This window comes from Dipodomys ordii, unplaced genomic scaffold (genome assembly GCF_000151885.1).
Source record: "Dipodomys ordii isolate 6190 unplaced genomic scaffold, Dord_2.0 Scaffold134, whole genome shotgun sequence".
NCBI classification, from domain to species: Eukaryota; Metazoa; Chordata; class Mammalia; order Rodentia; family Heteromyidae; genus Dipodomys; species Dipodomys ordii.
In genome coordinates, this window is record NW_012267350.1 from 2885558 (window position 1) to 2904404 (window position 18847).

General features: G+C 38.6%; 1 protein-coding gene across 1 annotated transcript in view; it reads right to left on the reverse strand.

Annotated features, from left to right (window-relative positions):
- Window positions 1–520: 520 nt before the first annotated feature.
- The window catches only part of Maoa (monoamine oxidase A), a 64332-nt gene continuing 46005 nt past the window's right edge, over window positions 521–18847 (reverse strand). Inside the window, exons 7-15 of the mRNA XM_013030858.1 lie at window positions 17767–17916; window positions 17340–17499; window positions 16498–16594; window positions 9958–10011; window positions 7247–7304; window positions 5948–6045; window positions 4007–4118; window positions 2984–3046; window positions 521–2794 (exon numbers count right to left, since the gene is read on the reverse strand). Of these exons, the coding sequence (XP_012886312.1) occupies window positions 2651–2794; window positions 2984–3046; window positions 4007–4118; window positions 5948–6045; window positions 7247–7304; window positions 9958–10011; window positions 16498–16594; window positions 17340–17499; window positions 17767–17916 (936 nt within the window). The 3' untranslated portion in view covers window positions 521–2650. The remainder of the gene's footprint in view (window positions 2795–2983; window positions 3047–4006; window positions 4119–5947; window positions 6046–7246; window positions 7305–9957; window positions 10012–16497; window positions 16595–17339; window positions 17500–17766; window positions 17917–18847) is intronic.

Below are 18847 nucleotides of genomic sequence, written 5' to 3' on the forward strand. Positions count from 1 at the left end.
TCCTAAAGACGTTGGATTTTGGACTCCTGTTTATAAGTGCTTGTTTTCCCTTTTGATCCTTCTATTAGGCAAGACTCTTTTATGAAGACTCAGTTTCAGGATTCCTTCCAATCCTGTTGTTTCCCTGTTGTGCTGAAATACAAGTACTAGCACACCCATAAAAAAGGATCCTTTGAAGTCATATAGTGTAACTCAACTTTCTCAGTCAGGGAGATGAAGGTAGAAAATTAAAGTGATTTGGTCAAGCTATCATAAGCTAATTAGGTGAGACTATTGGCTCAAAAGCCATGCCAGTGACCCAGTGAGGCTGAGTGCAGTATTCCATCATTTAATCCATTCCCAGACAACCTTAACAACATGAAAATCAAACCCAATGTTGAAGATCTGGAGTCTCAAGAGCAAGTGCTCTTTGAAGCCTATCTTCTACAGATAATGACTTATTGTGACCTCCTTCTATGAGAAGCCTCTGAACCTTGAGAACAGAACTAGCAGCTGAATAGAGGAGCCAGTTCTGAGTTAAGAGTGGCAGTGCACTTTATTAACAAACAAAACAGATCATATAAGCAATGTCTTATTTCAATGGCAAATCACGCACATATGCATACTCTCACATGTAGCAAGGGCAAATTTCTGACATGGAACATTAGGCACCAAGTTCACAACAAAAAAATATTGTTCACAATCCTTCAATAGATTTTTTTCTCCAGTGGAGTACAAGGCCTTCTTAACAGTTAACTGTGACAAATAGATGAACTTTTAAAAATTGAATTCTTGACCTAAGTATGGAATGAGGCCAATTCAGTCAAACTCACATATGGGCAATATTCCCAGCCCCATGTCTAAGTACATCTGGATGGCATTTACTTTGATACTCAAATCTGTAGCTTAATAGGGTTGATGGAATTAGACTGAATGAATTGGTTTTCTACAAAGTGTGAGAAAAGGGTAAACTGCACCTTCAGGAGACCTTCAACATTCAATACTTCAATATGTTAACAATGTAATTATGGTTAAAACAATACTGCCAGTTCAAAAGTTTAAAGTAGTATTTCCCAAGGTGTGTCAGAGCTGAGTTAATCAGTAACTCAGCAGAAACAACTATAAGAGATTAGGGATGAGATTTGTCACTGTGGTTTGCTATAATAATAGCAAGGCAACTCCTTGCATACTAGCATATCCAACTTTTAAGTTAAATTGCTTTTGAATTGCAAGATAAAAAGTGGCAGAAAAACAGCCTTCTGCTCTTAGAATGGGCAAAACTTTGGAAGACCTTAAGTCCTCCTATCAGGGTCCAGAGATACAAGTTTGCATTTAGGATAGGGTTAATGTTGCAATAAACTTAGGTTAGCTGGTTGCCTTTCCTCTTGGAACCCTTTAATTCCTCTTCAATAAAAGTATAGTTTTACATTTTAAAAACAATTGTTATTCTGGTTGAAAATTTTAAAATATTTTAAAAAACTGGATAGTTCAAATGGACAGTATTTCAATTTTTTATCTCCTAAATAAAGAACTCAGTCTTCATAGATAAAATCCATTCAATTTTGTCTATTACAAAACTTAGAAAAAGTGAGGTTATCACATAGAGCCCAAATTTCTTTTCTGTATTTAACAGTCTCAATAAACAATAATCAGGATTTTTTCATGTGTATTTCAATACTTAAGAGAAATTGACCAGCTAATAGCTGACTATGTTAAAAACATATATAAGTTAAGAGATCGAAGTCTATGGTCATAAGAAAAAAGAAAAACAATATGATTCTATGGATCAAGGACTAACTGAAGAAATAAAGTCTGCCATCCTCAAAGTGGTTTAGAATATTCTCACTGACCAAGTCCAGTTGATGTCTAGCCACAATCCAGAAGAGAAGATACCTATTGTATTTGGTCTCACTTCCATGGGGCTGGTCAGGCAGGCCTCCTGGGAGGCAGCCCTGCTTCTATTTTACTCTGCTCATCTTGGGAGCTACCAAAAACTCATAGCAAGTCAATTTAAGCATTATAATGCCATAAACATTCTTCTCTGTAAGAAGCAAAAGAGGAAAACATACAAAGAAATGAGTGCTGCAACTATACAGAAATTCTAAGTGGTTAGGAAATTCCCATGCTGGCCTGAGGACCTGCATGTTCCTGTGCCCATGCTGCTTTCATTTACTATTACCTCATCCAAAGTGGGAGCTGGGCACCGAGGAAGCTGTAAGCCTTTGGCCTCTCTGTACCAACATATCATTAGTTCCTAAGGACAGTCACAGGCTGGGGCTCAGTCTACACCACTTATACAGAGACAAAGTCAAATGTTTTATTTCTGAAGCCATCAGATATTATGCATTACAGGTCAGAAAAACAGGACACAGAAATAGTTTTCCACAAGCACTTCAACTTTTTGAAATTAAGAACACTCACATAGGCTTAGTCTACCAATCAATACCACTTAGTCTACACAGCCAAGATTTGATCTTACTCCAGGAATTTGATCTTATTTCAAAGTTGATTCTTTGGGTTATTTTTAATGACAACTGAGATTAAACCGAGGTGGGGGAGGGCTAAATCAAGTGCACTTAAATGGCCCAATGACACAACCTGTAACTCGTCCATTTTCTTTTGAAAGTGATAATACTAAGGACGAGAAAGCAGGAAGCTGGGCAATGGAACTTCAGAATCGTGGGAACAGCTTGAGTCTGTACAATACAATCCAGATGGAAGCTACAGAGGAAAGACCAATGATCTTCAGCAGCCCAGGCACAGAAGGCAGGTATTTCTCCAAGAAGGTATGGGTGATCTCAAATGATGGAACATCCTAGACAAACGACCAAAGATCATTAGCAGAAGACTCTTGGCACTGACAAGAAGAAACAAAATCTATGAGTAATGTCATTCATGGCTATCTCCTAGATAGATGCATTTATAATGAAAACATATTAAAAAGATGAGGTTGTGATTTTTATGAACTGTAACAAGTCTATGGCACTAGATCAGCCACATTTACCTTGGATTCAGGTTCTTGAAGCCATATGTCTTTCTTGGGCACCTTTCCTACAGCATTCAAGACCTGAAAATACCATGACATTATGAAATAAGGTTGTAAAGTTTTGATAAAAAGCCATAGATAAACCTTAGGAGTTGGGATGAGGGAAATAGATAACAGTATACTGAGTCTATCAGTATCAAGAAGTAGATGGATGAATAAAGAAAATTTGGTATACACACAATGAAATATTATTTAACTTTAAAGAATGACATCCTGTTATATGCAATGCCTCAAATGACCTTGAAGAGATTATATTGTGATATAGGACTTCCCAGAAAAATAAGTAACTCATGCTATCCCACATGTAGAAGCTGAAAAAGTCGATCTCACAGAAGTGGAGAGTAGACCACAGGATACCCTGAGAAGGATAGCAGGAAGTGAGATAGTAAAAAGAATGGATAATGTCTACCAAAATTCAGTTTGATAAGAAGAACAAATTCTATGATTCTGCAGTATGGTAGGGTGACGATAGACAACAATTTACTGTCTATTTCAAAATAGCAAATAGAAAGAGGGAGAAAAATTTGAATGCAAAGAAATTATAAAGTTTTGAAATGAAGAAAATACTAGTAAGCCTGAGTTACTGTGCATTATATGAGTGTGTCAAACTATAATACAATGTACAATTATGGAAAAAACAAATACTGGAGCTCATAAGCATGTCATAAATCCATTGAAAAGCCGGGCATTGGTGGCTCATGCCTGTAATCCTAGCTGCTCAGGAGGCTGAGACCTAAGGATCATGGTTCAAAGTCAGACTGGGCAGGAAAGTCCATGAGACTCCAATAAACCACCAGAAAACCAGAAGTGGCACTATGGCTCAAGACGTAGAGCCCTAGCCTTGAGCTGAAGAGCTGAGGGACAGTGCCCAGGCCCAGAGTTGAAGCCCCACAACTGACCCAAAAAAATCCATTTAAAGAAAGATAAAAAACAGAAAGATGCAAAAAATGCTGCCGTGAGTACCTTGACTTCCTCCCTTACCTCTCTAGCTGCTCGTTCTCCAGCCTCAACTGCTCCTTCCATGTAGCCACTCCAGTGTGTGGCAGTTTCTGTGCCAGCAAAGTAAATTCTGCCTACTGGCTGTCGAATCACTCTTTAAGGGAACAAAAAGGTCACACAGAGTTATCTGGAAAGGCACTTAGCTACTTGTATCTACTCCACAAAAAACAGGGCAACTCAAATTGTATAGAAAACACCCATGAGACTCAGCCAGAGGTGAAAGGCTTCACTCCTAGATTTCTAGGCCTGTACACCAGGATCTGAACTTTCAAGCCAGAGATGACTGTCAGATCAAACACTAAAGGTGATATTGACCTTTACCAAGCTAGCCAGAGTGAGCTTGTGAAATCATGAATTTGGTCTACAATTATATATTATGATTGTGTTTCCTGTGTACAGTTGTTTCCTGAACCATCTCTCCAGGAGTATAATATTCTTTGGATAGCCACAGAACCCAGCCATGCAGGCATTCCCAGTGATTTGAAGAAGGACTAGAGTGGCAAGAGAGGTGGGGGAGACAAGGACATTAACTGTTTTTTGCTAGAAGAAGAGAGACCCAAGGAATTACATGGATGTATTTCATAATACTACAAGCTATAGTTTCTTGGAACATCGCTGGGGACTAGCTGCGAACAAAGAAATGAGCCTCCTCTTACAAATGGGTCCTAGAAAGAGAATCAAACAAAGGTTAGACTAAATGGGCAAATGTCGCCCCCAACATTCTTGGCATTGACTCCTGCTACGTTTGCAGAAACTGCCTATAATCTCTCCAAAGCTGTACACTCATCCCCAACCAAAGGCCTTCTCCTCAACCCATTAACCCTGTCTTTTCCAATTCAGGAGCACTGTATATCTTTTCTCAGCCCCAGTACCATCGTCCATATTTCTCTAGTGATTCCAGAACTAATAGAATTCACCAATGTTGTTATCCCGGAAAAAGCTATTTGATTCCATTTGTAAAAAGTAGACAAAACACTCCCAAAAGGGTTAACATAGTGAGCCTGGTTTTAGTGGTTCACACCTATAATCCTAGCTATTCAGGAGGTGGAGATCTGAGGACTGTGGTTCAAAGCCAGCTCATGGGAGACTCATTTCTAATTAACCACCAGAAAACCGGAAGTGGTGCTGTGGTTCAAAGTGGTAGAGTGCTAGCCCTAAGCAGAAATAGCTCAGGGACAGCACCCAGGCTCTGAGTTCAAGCCCCATGACCAGCAAAAAAAAAGAACAAGAAGGTTAACAAGTGTTGTTATTTTTTCCTCAGTAGACAAATACTGATTGATCTTGCATTAATTTTCAAGCTCTCTGGAAACCAAATGAAGGTATAATGTTCCCTATATGACCAGGGCATACTGTTTGCTAAAAAAATAAAAAACCACATTGGCAAACTATATCTAGGTGAGAAGGACTCACTTTCGTCTTCCTCAAGTGTAAGGTGACCTCAGACACTATGCTTATGAAGCATAGACATAATAGCTCATATGGAATAAGGGGTTTCTAAGTCAAGGTGGACTTTAAGCCCTGTGTGGACCTCACTTCAATACACTTTAACTGTATACAGTGAGAATTCCTCTCTTTGAAAGAAAATATCTGGTGCTCCGTATTGGCCAGATAGACATGTTATATAATCACATGCAACATTCTTCTACGTAGACTCATACCAAGCCACCAAAGGTCGTCTTTGTATGAGACTCCAATGCCCTTGAAGGACATTATAGATTTCTTCATCTCACAAATACTGCTCATATCAAAAGTCCTCTCATTTCTGTGTGCTAATATCCTTATTTTTCTAGAGACACCCAGAAAGATACAAATGGACTCTGTCTTTCTGGAACATCAACATAGGAATGCTGACTACTTTAAAATTCTCATTGACTATTGTCTTAAATGTGGTGCAGTGTTACTTAGTATAATACTGTGTAGTACCTGCCATACTGCGTCATGATCCCTGGGGGAAAGTAGGCTGTGTAGCAGCCTCCAGAATACTGCTCCTCACACCAGTTCTTCTCCTCGTAATGCACAGGCTGTAGTCCAGTGGGGAGAAAACAGAGTTGAAATGCTAGCAGTCAACAATGAAGGCTCCTATGCATTTTACTTTAATAAAGTATTACATTATAACACTCTGAAGATGAAACATGATGGCACCAAATAGCAAACTAACACTGATTTTTCTCAATCTCTTCACTAGGAGAGACTTGAAGACTTCTCTCCATGAGAGAGAAGAAGCAGAGGACAGTCTAAGAAAGGCCTTTTTTTAAGAATCTCTTTCCTAAGCTAGAAAAGGGTGTGATGGGAATCCTGCTAAAAAGGGGACAATTAAGATAAGAAGTGTACTTTCAGAGAATGGAGATAACCTCTGATTTCCCTAACACAAACTGAAAGTTTATTGTTTAAACAGTTCAGCAATAATCCCTGGAAAGACTCCTCTAGCTATTTGTGGGTTCTTCAACAATCTTTTGACTCTCATTGCTTTCAGTGGTGTGGTTAAAAGCACTGGTATTCCTAAATAAGTTGTAAGTTGAGTCTCTGTATGGGAAAATAAATTACTATGACTTTGGCCTGGGCAGAGTCTAGATTCTAGTTTGGCTTGTTGATATACTGCTGTGCCTTCAGCAACAGATAATGGCATATCTGAGGTTTTATTTTGCAATAAGCAGTTGGTGTGAACCAAGAGAGCAAGACCTCTGTCGGAGAACCAATCTTGCCCATCCTTGAATATTAACTGTGGCTCCAAGGATATTGCTACAATTGGCACCAGTTATCTACAGAACCGTTTAAAGAGCCCCAAGGAAATGTAACATCAGAAACCCCATGTACCTGGCAACAATTTTTTTTTAGGAAGAGTTAAACAAGTGCTTGAATTTATTTACACACACATACAAATAGAAACATTTCACAGCAAGTTAGATTAAGAGGCCAATGAGTGTGCAAGTGGGTGTTTCTTATATCCACTCTTCTATATAATCCCTAGACCTGTCTACTTGCAAGTTTTCCATAAAAGTTCATTGAAAAATTAGGGCAATATTCCTACTTAGAAAATGTTCCTACTTAGAAAAGCCATCACTGGCACCAATTTTTAATGGCCTTTTGGGATTGCTGAAGTTAATCTTCCAAGTTAAAGACATTCTTTCTACTCTCTTATGACTGTCAGGAAAACATACACTGTTTTGTTTTAACCACATTGAACAAGCAGAACAGGGAATAAAAGCTTGAAGGATTTCTTACATGTAAGGCTTCTTCAGATTCCAGAACTTTGGCATATAGTTCACAGATTTTTCTTTTCCTATAAAAATGCCAAAAAATGTTAAGGAAGTAATAACTGATAGGTACAGAATAAAGACAAGTTTTAGGATGGTTCATCATGAATAAATTCATTTAGAGAAAGGAGTACAATGAATCTCTGTGCTCGTTTTTTATGCCTCAGTATAGTCAGTTGTTTTGAAGAGATAATAGACTTTTTTGAGATAGGTTTATGTATCCTAGGATGACCTTGAACTTGATTCTGCCTCCAAATGCTGAAATTAGACATTGTACCAAGTAGAACTTTCATAATTTTTCACTATTTTGTCTGTTTACTTACCTACTATGGTATCTGTGAGAGACAGTAATGAGAAAAATAAAATGAAATTAAATTTAGTTTTAGGAACAGATTGTGTATTATTTTCTGGCGTATGAATAATTCTAGAATGATCCCATTTTTAAGTTTATAGTACAATATGATAGTGTCTTTTAAGTATCATATTTTATGTTTGAAATATCAGCAAACATAAAGCTCATTTAATCTTTTGTGATGGCACTGGGATTTAAACTCAAGGCCTGCATATGTAGGCAATTGTATTACTAGAGTTATGCCTCCAACCCCTTTTGCTTTATAAGTCTTAAGATTATTTTCCATCCATTTATCTCTAAATGTAAGGCATATTTCAAGAAATAAGGAAGCTGAGGCTCAATGAGATGAGGATTTCTTTTTTTTGTCGGTCGTGGGGCTTGAACTCTGGGCTCTTCAGCTCAAGGTGAGCGCTCTACCACTTGAGCCACAGCGCCACTTCCGGTTTTCTGGTGGTTTATTGGAGATAGGAGTCTCACGGTCTCTCCTGCCCAGGCTGGCTTTGACCCGTGATCCTCAGATCTCAGCCTCCTGAGTAGCTAGGATCACAGGCGTGAGCCACCAGCGTCCGGCGATGCTGATTTCTTTAATACTGTCGCCTAATTAATAGCAGGGCAAGGCTCTACTCTTTTGAGTATACTACCCATAGTAGGTACTCAATAAATACGCTCAGCCCAGTATGGTACCTTCTTTCCTAGGCTATATAGCAGATCCTTCTTAGTGTTAGAAGCAATTTAGAAATTTTGAGCCAATTAGAAAACAAAAATCTTGACAGTATTCTAAAAAACTTAAGGTGCTTCTGGATACATAATAAAATTATTAATGCAGAATGAATCTTAAAATAAAATCAAGCTCCATTGTGGTTAAGTTTTTAATGGTGAGTGAATCTTAAAGTCTAGTCAACCTGCATTATGGTAAATATTTTAGTGGTAAATGAAATATAAAGCTGGGTTTGGTGGTATACACCTATAAATCTAGCACTCACGAGTTAAAGGTAGGAAAATCAGGAGTTTGAAGACATTGTAAGCTATACAATGAGACTTGTCTCCAAATAAATAATTACATGCATACATGTATACATGCATACACACATAAAATGCATTCATGAATAAACGGAGGTGTTCAGTTTGGTCACAGGTACATAGTCCCAAGTTGGGTATATAGTTCAGTGGTAGAGTATTTTCTTTACTTTCACAAGCTCTTGGATTCCATTTCTAACCACACACACACACACACACACACACACACACACAGAGGAAGAGAAGTCTATTTCATATTATTAGATGAATCAAAGACAAGTTCATACAAATACATCAGAAATTATCCTTTCCTCTCCTTCTCTTTAAAATTACATTTCTGGGGAAAAGGCAAGGATGTTGGAGCAGTGCCTTTTATCAGTGCTGGGGATGGAACATAAGGCCTTGTGCATATAAAGCATGTATTCTACCACTGAATACATTCCAAGCCTGGAGCAATGTACTTATCAATTGATTTGTCTCTAAAATCAATAGACTGTATCTTAAATAATGGCCCAAAGGGGTCATCATGCAAATTTTCTTGTAGTTGAATTTTTCTACTGGTGTCCAAATCTGGCTGCTCATCATAAGTCACCTGAAAAACTTGTTAAAAATACAAATACTCGATTACACCTTGAACCAACTGAATCCCAATCTCCATGGCCCCTGAAAATTTATTTTCCAAGCATCCTTTGGGAAATTTTGATGGAGTCAGTCCTGGGAAACACTACTCTCATCAATGATATATTCAGCAAGTGTTTTGTTTTACAAAAACTTCAGAGAAGTTGAGAGTGTGTGGAATCATAACCAAATGCCTTCCTTCAGGCTGGTATTTATTTTATTATTGATGAAAAATCAAAAGTAAAGTCAAGTTTAGTGTACTGTAATGAAAAAAATGTGTTATTTGCTACTGTTGACTTTGTCACAAGTTAATAGCTATAGTTTGAGGTATGTGTCCTTCCAAAATTTGCATGCTGGAACTTATCCTCCAGGGCAATGGTATTAAAAAGTAGTACCTTTAGGGAAGTGACTAAATCATGAGGGCTCTATTGAGATTTTTTTTATTCTGTGATTATTCTTTCCATTCACCTAACAAGAAAATACCACCTCTCAAAAACTGCAACATGAACCCAAATAAGTATAACTAAATTAAAAAAACATGAGCAAGGGGTACGTCAGGGGGTCCATAGCAAAATATTGAGGCTGAGAATATCTATGAAGTCTTGTGCTTTTCCTGATGTTATTCTAATACTAGTGTAACAAATAGGATGTAAAGCTAAACTTTTATCAATTTTTGGATATTAATTCTTTACCTTATTTCTTTGTGGAGCTTGGTAAGTCGCTCAGCTTTCCGGGCAAGTATGAAGCTGTAGAAAGAGGGTACATCTGAATAATCAGTCATTTCTCTTAAGAAATTAATGTAACTCTCCCAGGCCCTCCCCCTCAACTAAAGCAAATGTCACTCTGTCTTCAAGCTTCCTCTGTGTCCAAAACCCTGCTAGGCTGTCAGCTCCTAAATGTCAAGTCATGCTCTATTTGATAGTTTACTCCCAAAGTTTAACACAGCATTTGGCCTTCAGTAGGAAATCAAATGTAGATTCATTAATGTTGCACTTAGATCATTATTCCAGTAATGACTATGTCTTCTGCCAAATACTTGATAAAAAGCTGGCAAATATTCACATGTATCTTAGTGGATGCCACAGTGGTTCCCTACATTCCCTCTTCAGAGCCAGTAATTAGTGGCCTGAGGTTCACAGCTGAAACATTCCCCAGCAATTATACTCAGCAGCAGAGATGCAATGGTCTAGGTCTCTCTCTTCCTTAGAGGCAATTGGCAGCCAGTAACCAGCTCTAGGGTGAGATAGGTACCATAGAGCTCAGTTCAGGACAATTCAGGCCATTCCAGCTTCAAATATTCCCATGGGATGGCAGAAATCCTTGGTTGGGACAGCACTAAAGTCCAGTTTATTTTATCTGATCCTGATTCCTTCCTTTCCCCTGCAGGCAGTAAATCCCTACAGCACTTCCCCATAGCCACCCAAGATCTTCATCTTCAAGCCACTTCTTGGGAAACCAACCAAATAGTCCCCAAATAGAGTAACTCAGTTATTATCTGTCTGCTCCAGTTTAGCCAAATGGATTCTGTTGAGTATGCCAACATTGCTAATTATACACATATATTTTATTTTATTTTATTTTTGGGGGGTCCAGTTGTGGGGCCTGAACTCTGGGCCTGGGCACTGTCCCTCAGCTCTTCAGCTCAAGGCTAGTGCTCTACCACTTGAGCCACAGTGCCACTTCCGGCTTTTTTCTTTTGCTTATATGGTGCTGAGGCATCGAACCCAGGGCCTCAGGCTTGCAAGGCAAGCGCTCTACCACTGAGCCAACTTCCCAGCCCTACACATATATTTTAAAGAATTGATAATAACATGAAATCCTCACACTATCATTAAAACCTTTCAAAAATCCAAATGAGAACTCAAGATGCCTCTCAGAGGAAAAGCACTTGATTAGTCTGCAAAGGCCTTGGGTTAAGCCTCAACTTCCTCATCCCACAAAAAACTAAATAAGATAAAGGACAATGAAATTATTTGTCAAGCTTAAAATAACTTTAAAATTGTACTTTTTGGTGGTACTCAGGACTGAACTTAGGGTAAGCAGTCTAACATTTGAGCCATCCTCTAACCCCAAATAGGTTTTCATGCTCTTTGCACTGACTTGCCTCAGACTGTAATCCTCCTACTCACATATCTGGTATTACACGTATGGACAATTGCACAATGAAAAAATGTATTTTTTCTCTAGACCACAAAGATAAGTACATGAGAGCTGAAAAGAGGTATTTCCTCCCTATCCCACCCCGTAATTTAAACTGCTCCTCAAGAAAGGTTGGACAAATGGGATTGCATAAAGTTGCAGAGCTTCTGCAGGGCAAATAATATAGCTAGCAAGATCAACAGAAAGCCCACGGATTGGGAGAAGATCTTTACTAGCCATACAACGGACAAGGGTCTCATATCTAAAATATACTTGGAACTCAAAAAATTAAACCCCCCAACAACAAATCCTCAAAGAAACAACTGCCCAATAAATAAGTGGGTGAAAGACTTAAAGAGAAACTTCTCTCAAGAAGAAAGAAGGAAGGCCAATAGACACATGAAGAAATGTTCAACATCCCTAGCCATAAAAGAAATGCAAATCAAAACAACATAGAGATATCACCTCACTCCAGTTAGAACGGCAAAAATCAAGAACTCTAACAACAACAGATGCTGGAGGGGATGTGGACAGAAAGGAACCTTACTTCATTGTTGGTGGGAATGTAAACTTGTTCAACCACTTTGGAAAGCAGTATGGAGGTTCCTCAGCAATCCCACTTTTGGGCATTTACCCAAATATTTACAAACAAGACCACACTAAAGCTACCAGCACAACTATGTTTACTGTAGCATTATTTACCATAGCTAAGATATGGAACCAACCCAGATGCCCCTCAGTAGATGAATGGATCAAGAAAATGTGGTATATATACACAATGGAATTCTATGCCTCCATCAGAAAGAATGACATTGCCCCATTTGTTAGGAAATGGAAAAACTTGGAAAAAATTATATTAAGTGAAGTAAGCCAGGCCCAAAGAAACATAGGTCCCATGGTTTCCCTTATTTGCAATATCTAGTATATGTATGAGTCAAGCGCAAAAGGTCAGATAATGTGATGTCAGGAAAATGAACCCTTAGATATGTCTTTTAATGTTTTTTCTTTCATGCATGTGTTTCTAACGCATTTATAAGACTATCTCTTTGTTGCTTTGTATGTCCCCCCCGCACAGTATAACCCCTGCTTTCTCTATATTTGATGACAGTATAACTTGTGGAGGAGATGGGGAAAAACAAGTCGTTTAAGGATACAGGTGGGCCTGTTGCAACAATGAGAAGTACAAGTTGCCATGTCCAAAACGAGCTTTACAATGTCGGTCGGGGGGGAAGGGGTGGGAAGGAGAAGGATTGGGATTGGGGGGAGGGGGGAGGCTGGGAAGGGATGTGAAGGCTAAACAAAGGAGGAGGCTGCAATTCTTGGTAAGAAATGTACGCACTATCCCGCCCATGTAATTGTAACCCCTCTGTACAGTATGTTCACAAATAAAACAAAATAAAATTAAAAAAAAAGAAAATGTAGACACACTGAACCCACTCCCAGGATTTAAGATTAAAAATATCCATACGTTCAGCAAAAAAAAAAAAAAAAAAAACTGCTCCTCATTTTGATTGGCAACTCCTTTAAAGATTATTATTAGAGACCCTTCTGAGAAAACCAAACATGCTGGCTTTATGTTGGAGGCATTTCACAGTTTTAAAGACAAGGTCCTTTTCCGTGTCCAAAAGGTGATGGTTATCATAAATATAGGACTGGACAAGTATCACCTTTGTCTTTGAGGCTTCTTGGCCAAATGCAAAGAGCAAAGTAGAAGTAAAATATTTTCAAGGGTTTCATTATCAAGAACAAAGTGCAGTGTGGAGACAATTGCCTGATAAAATGAGAGAAACTGACTGGGCACCAGGTGGTTCATGTCTGTAATCCTGAGCCAGCCCAGGGAGAAAAGTCCATGAGACTCTTATCTCCAGTAAACTATTCAGAAAACACTGGAAGTGGTGCAGTGACTCAAATGGTAGAGCACTAGCCTTGAGCTCAGAGATAGCTCCAGGACCAGCCAAAAAATAAAGGAGAAGCTAGTTAACAGATATGAATAAGAAAATAAAATTTCTCCTCAATCCTCATATTTATAGTTAAGACAGACATATAAGAAAATACATATTAAGAAAACAAGTAAGCTTATTATCACATGCAGTACACATCTTTGGAAGACACCTTGGTGAAAAGTAACTCAAGGTAGGGGTTTAGGACTCTGGCTTATATTGTCTATCTAATACAGAACAATGCAGTTCAGAGGCAAAGGAATGAGTTTTAGGCTTCTATAGGTGGGAAACTGTGGAAAGGAGCTATACAGGAAGACATTAGTGCAGTGAAGTTGTATTGTAGAGATCTGGAATATGATCTGATAAAGAGTTGTTTCCAATAAAGAAAATTGGCCTCCTGTCTTTAAGTGTAAGGGTTAGGGAATAGAAAAAAGGCCTTTTGTTTTTATAAATCTGTATTCTGCTTTCAGGCAATCAGAGAAGGCAAGAGAGTGCTCTTGCATCTTAACTGACTTCAACTCAATGATTCTTTCTCTTTTGGAGAGACACTGTATGCTCTTCTCACATGCAAAGTTTCCATTAGATTTCAAGACTAAATGCTGGTGATGTAGTGTGAAGCAGGGTGACAATTTTATATATATATTTTCTGGGGCTTGAACTAAGAGTGAATGCTGTCCCTCAGCTCTTCAGCCCAAGGCAAGCACTCTACCACTTGAACCACTGCGCTCCTTCCGGTTTTTGGTGGTTAATTGGAGATAAAGAGTCTCCTGGACTTTCCTGCCTGGGCTGGCTTTGAACCATGATCCTCAGATCTCAGCCTCCTGAGTAGCTAGGATTACAGGCGTGAGCCACCGGTGTCCAGCCTATATTTTTAAATCACTAAAAGAAACCAAGCACCCGTGGCTCACATCTGAAACCTAGTTACTCAGAGTCCTGAGATCACAGGATTGAGGTTTAAACCCAGTGTAGGCATAAAAGTCTACAAGATTCATCTCTAATTAACCAGCAAAAAGCTGGTTAATTAGATAGAACACCAGGGATAGAACACCAACCTTGAGTGAAGAAGCCAAGTGAGAATGCACGTGCCTGAGTTCAAACCACAGTACCCATACACAAAATAGAAAAAAAAAGATTTTAAATGTTCTTGCCACAAAATTAGTAACTATTTGAAATGAATATGTTAGTGATTTTGATTTTATCATTCCACAATGTAGATATATTGAAATATCATATAAAACTGCACAATTTCTACAATTAATTTTTGTGAATTAAAAAAAAAACTAACAAACAAAACAGATTAGAATAATACTCAGAAGGAAAATACCCTTACTATCTGGCAGGACCCTGTCACAAATTCCCCATTATAAAGCCAAAGCAACCATAGAAGACCATGTGTCATTGTAACTCCTAGAGTAAGAACATCAATGTTCTTCCACCTATAAAGTAAACTGGGTTTCATAGGTATTCTCGTGAATCCTGGTTTTCTGTGGCCAACAGAAGAGGAGTGTCAAGCTTGTCCAATGGGATTATAGGAGACTGTTCTTTCCCATGGTCATTACACTGTAAGCACCTATACTTATCAGGAAGTCTAGTGCTTTCTAAGCCCTTTGGGACATGGGTCTGCTCCTTCACTTTTGTCAACTTCTTAAAATGACAAGATGAATACAAGCTTACTTTCCCTTCAGGCACGAAGCATGCACTTCTCAGGGAACAAAAGGGAAACCATTGGACCCTAAAAATCACTTGACAGCTATTGAAGCTGTGCTGTATTTTTATTGGGTGGTAGAACAGGATACTTTTTAAGCAAAGGATAGGCAGCTAGGAGGCTGTGGCCTTCCTCAGCATTTCCTTTTGGAGGTCCTTTCTTCTGGGTCCCTAGTCCCCAGTAGGCAGGGGTACATAAGGGGAAAGCTTCCCCTCTCTTCTAATCCCCACACACAGATATTCTCTTCTGTACATAGAACCATACCCTGCACTGCCTGTGTACTCTTCTCATTCAGAATGACTGACAAGAAAAAGAACCATGTCCTAAATTCTAGGCTGGCTCAACATTGAACTGTGTCTCCTAGTTGTCAGCCATCTTATATCTCAGGGTAACACTTACATATATATATTTGTCAGTCGTGGGTCTTGAACTCTGAGCCTGGGCGCTGTAACTGAGTTCATCAGCTCAAGGCCAGTGCTCTACCAGTTGAGACACAGCTCCACTTTGAGTTTTCAGGTGGTTAATTGGAGATAAGAGTCTCACAGACTTTCCTGTCCAGGCTGGCTTTGAACCATGATCCTCAGATCTCAGTCTCCTGAGTAGCTAGGATTACAGGTACAAGCTACCGGCACCTGGCAAACACTTTATATTTAATGTTTAGCAAGTGTTTGGAATGGATAAAACAAGAAAGCCGGTAACCCGATATGTGAGAGGTTTTATATGACAAAATAGTTCCTTTTTCAAAATGCTCATAGACATTCTACCTATAGGCAAGGCTAATTACCATACTTCTTATCTAGTTGCATTTTCTATCGAATACTCAACATGTATAAGGTGGTTGTTGCTGCTTTTGAGAAGGAAATTTGAAATCTACCACTTGAGCCATGCTCCGGCGCTTTTTGCTTTTGTTATTTTTCAGATAAAGTATCATGCTTTTTTTGCCCCAGCTGTCCTCAGATCATGATCCTCCTACCTATGCTTCTTATGTTGCTCTGCTAGTTGCTCTGCTCGGAATGCAGGTGTGAACTACCCATCTGGCTTATTCTTTGAGATTTGGGTCTCAATAACTTTTTTTTTAAAGGGGCAGTGCCTAGTTTCAAACTGCAACACTTCTATCACTGCCTCTCAAACTGCAATTCTTCTACAATTGCCTCTCAAACTGCAATCCTCCTATCTCTGACTCTCAAATGGCTAGGGTTATAGGTGTGAACCATCATGTTTGGCTCTTAAAATCTTTTATAGAATAAATAAGTATCTGGGCAAAAGTTCAAAATGGTATCAATTTTAGTAGTCCTACACATTACTATAAATGTATTAATTTATGGAAACATGAGAATAATTTTGCATGATTATTTATCATTGCTTGAGATCAATCTCAAAACAATATACTTTGCCAGTATCTACATCCACACAATTTAGAAAATATAGAACATCCAGTTTTAATTTACCCCATGATGGCAGGCAGCGATCCATCTGGCTTGGTGTCATCCAGGGTGATTGAAATAGGAGCTTCTTCATCTTCAATGATCATGCAGCCACAATAATCTTAACCGGGAGAAAATCAACAGGGAATTGAAATCATCATTAGAGGCTCATGTACATATAAAATGTTTATACACCATTTTAGTAAGAGAAAGGCAAATCTTATACTACTTATCTTTACCCTCTCTAGAAGCCATTCCCTATCAAATACATACACTAAATATACAAATATGAATTCCTCCATGCATCTGGAAAATTCTACTACCTTTATGTAAAGGATTTCTGAATAATACATAGCAAAAAGGTAAGATGGCTCTGGATACTAGGATAGATGGCAGAAAAGAAGTGATGTCTTGGAAAAAAAATCACCTCTATAAATCCTAAAAAAAAAGTTGTGAAAAGGAATCCTGTTGATTGTGAGCACAAACTTCTTAATAGCAGCCACATTATCTAGAGAGCACACTAAGTTCCAGACCTTGCCTCATTTAATTTCCCCAACACTGTGATAGTAGGTATTACTGAAGTTTAGACTGATGATATTAAGCCAGAAACAGCTATTTGACTTGAAAGCAGTACTTCTGACAAAGAGTAACTGGAACCCCACAAATAAAGTTATCATTGCAGGCCTTCCTTTCCCTTTCCTCTTGTCATTACTCTTTGGGTCATAGGGGGCAGAGGCTATGAAGAAATTAACCAGTTCCTGATCCTTTCTCTACCTATGTGAAAACAGTATGTTTCCAGATCAGTATTCCTAAAAGAATGTGGCTCCTTCATTTAATATAAGTTAAACACAAGTAAGAGAACTTACCCTTTTTCTTCCAGAAAGCTTCCCTGTAATACATCATGCACTTAATGATAGCCCCCATTGGCAGACGCTGAATTAATTGATTTCTCTCTGATGGAAGCTCTGGTTTGAAGTGGATCTTGGCAGTCAAGGTCGGAGGGATGGCACTAATTATGTATTTGCACTAAAACACACATATGCAAAATCTCATTTCAAACATGAGCTACAGTCTTTGCAGAGGCTATAAAAACCTTGTCTTCATTATTGTGAATAACAGAGTAGTAACAACATGCAAAATGAGGCAACAAAAGAGAGCAAAGTAGGTCAACCAAGGCTGTTAATTTAAAAGACTAAGCATAATCAGACTTGTGTTTGGATTATATTTGGTTTCAAGCTACAGAAGGCACAAAATCTATTTACTACTAAGTTCCTTTTGACTAAAAGAAGTTACCTCATAAACTTCATGATTCAGTGTCTCTACAATGATGTTTTCCCCTGAATGGTCAATATAGGTAACAGGACGGCTCAGCTTCACTCGGTCCCCAAGGAGGTCCATTATCCGCTCACTCACCTGGCCTGATCCACCTACAAACTTCCGTTCCTACAGGAAGTAGGCAGGAAAGGAAAGTTATAAAGGCCAGAAGAAGCAATAAGAAGAGTGGAATATTTGTCACTGATTAGGAAACCTTCAGAAAAATCATACCCAGACCTCAATGTCAGCACACTTAACTGTTGGGAAAAATTATCAAGATAGAAGCAGAGTTAACCAAGGAATCTCAGTTACCATCCTCTGCACAGCTTCTAATAGGGAAAAGCCATTATTTTTTTGTAAAAAAATTACAGACAAGAAAAAATGCCCTATGTCAGTACTGATCAGACCAAATTGAAATAGGAAGTCTATGAACTTCAGATGCCCAACAGGGTAGGTAGGAAGTGGGGGAGATGTGTTTTCCTAAGCACTGTAACTTCTAACTCCTCTTGGCTCCTTAAAGTTCCATCCTGGGCAACTTAAAGAGACCAGGCTGATAGTGATATTAGGACTAGTCATGCCCTACCAGTCATTACCAAATGAGGTCTTAGGGATCTGAATCTATTGAATAACGTTTTGCAAAAAAAAAAAAGTCTGGAATTATAGTGGAGGCTAAATGCCTATTTGCTCCTTCAGAAGTTATAATAACTCCCTGAACAACTCATCAGACCATGAGTGCTCTGCCCATTGCAATCTGCTAGTTCTGCTACACTTACTATGGAAATAGCTCTGGCTTAGTCTAAAAAGGCAAGTCCTTAACACAAAACATTTAAGAAACCAGAGAATACTGTTTTGGTAAAATATTCATTAAATGGATAGAAATCCATGTTGGCAAACTGAGGCATAGGCCGCCACTGACAGTATGTCAATCATTACAAGCAGCAATTTTTGCACTTTTATAACTACAACTAGTTACCGACATCACCAAAGTTCTTTATAAAAGAAGTTTCCACAGTTGTTCAGACCTAAGTTATAATTTTTCATTTCTCAAAAAATTGGTACA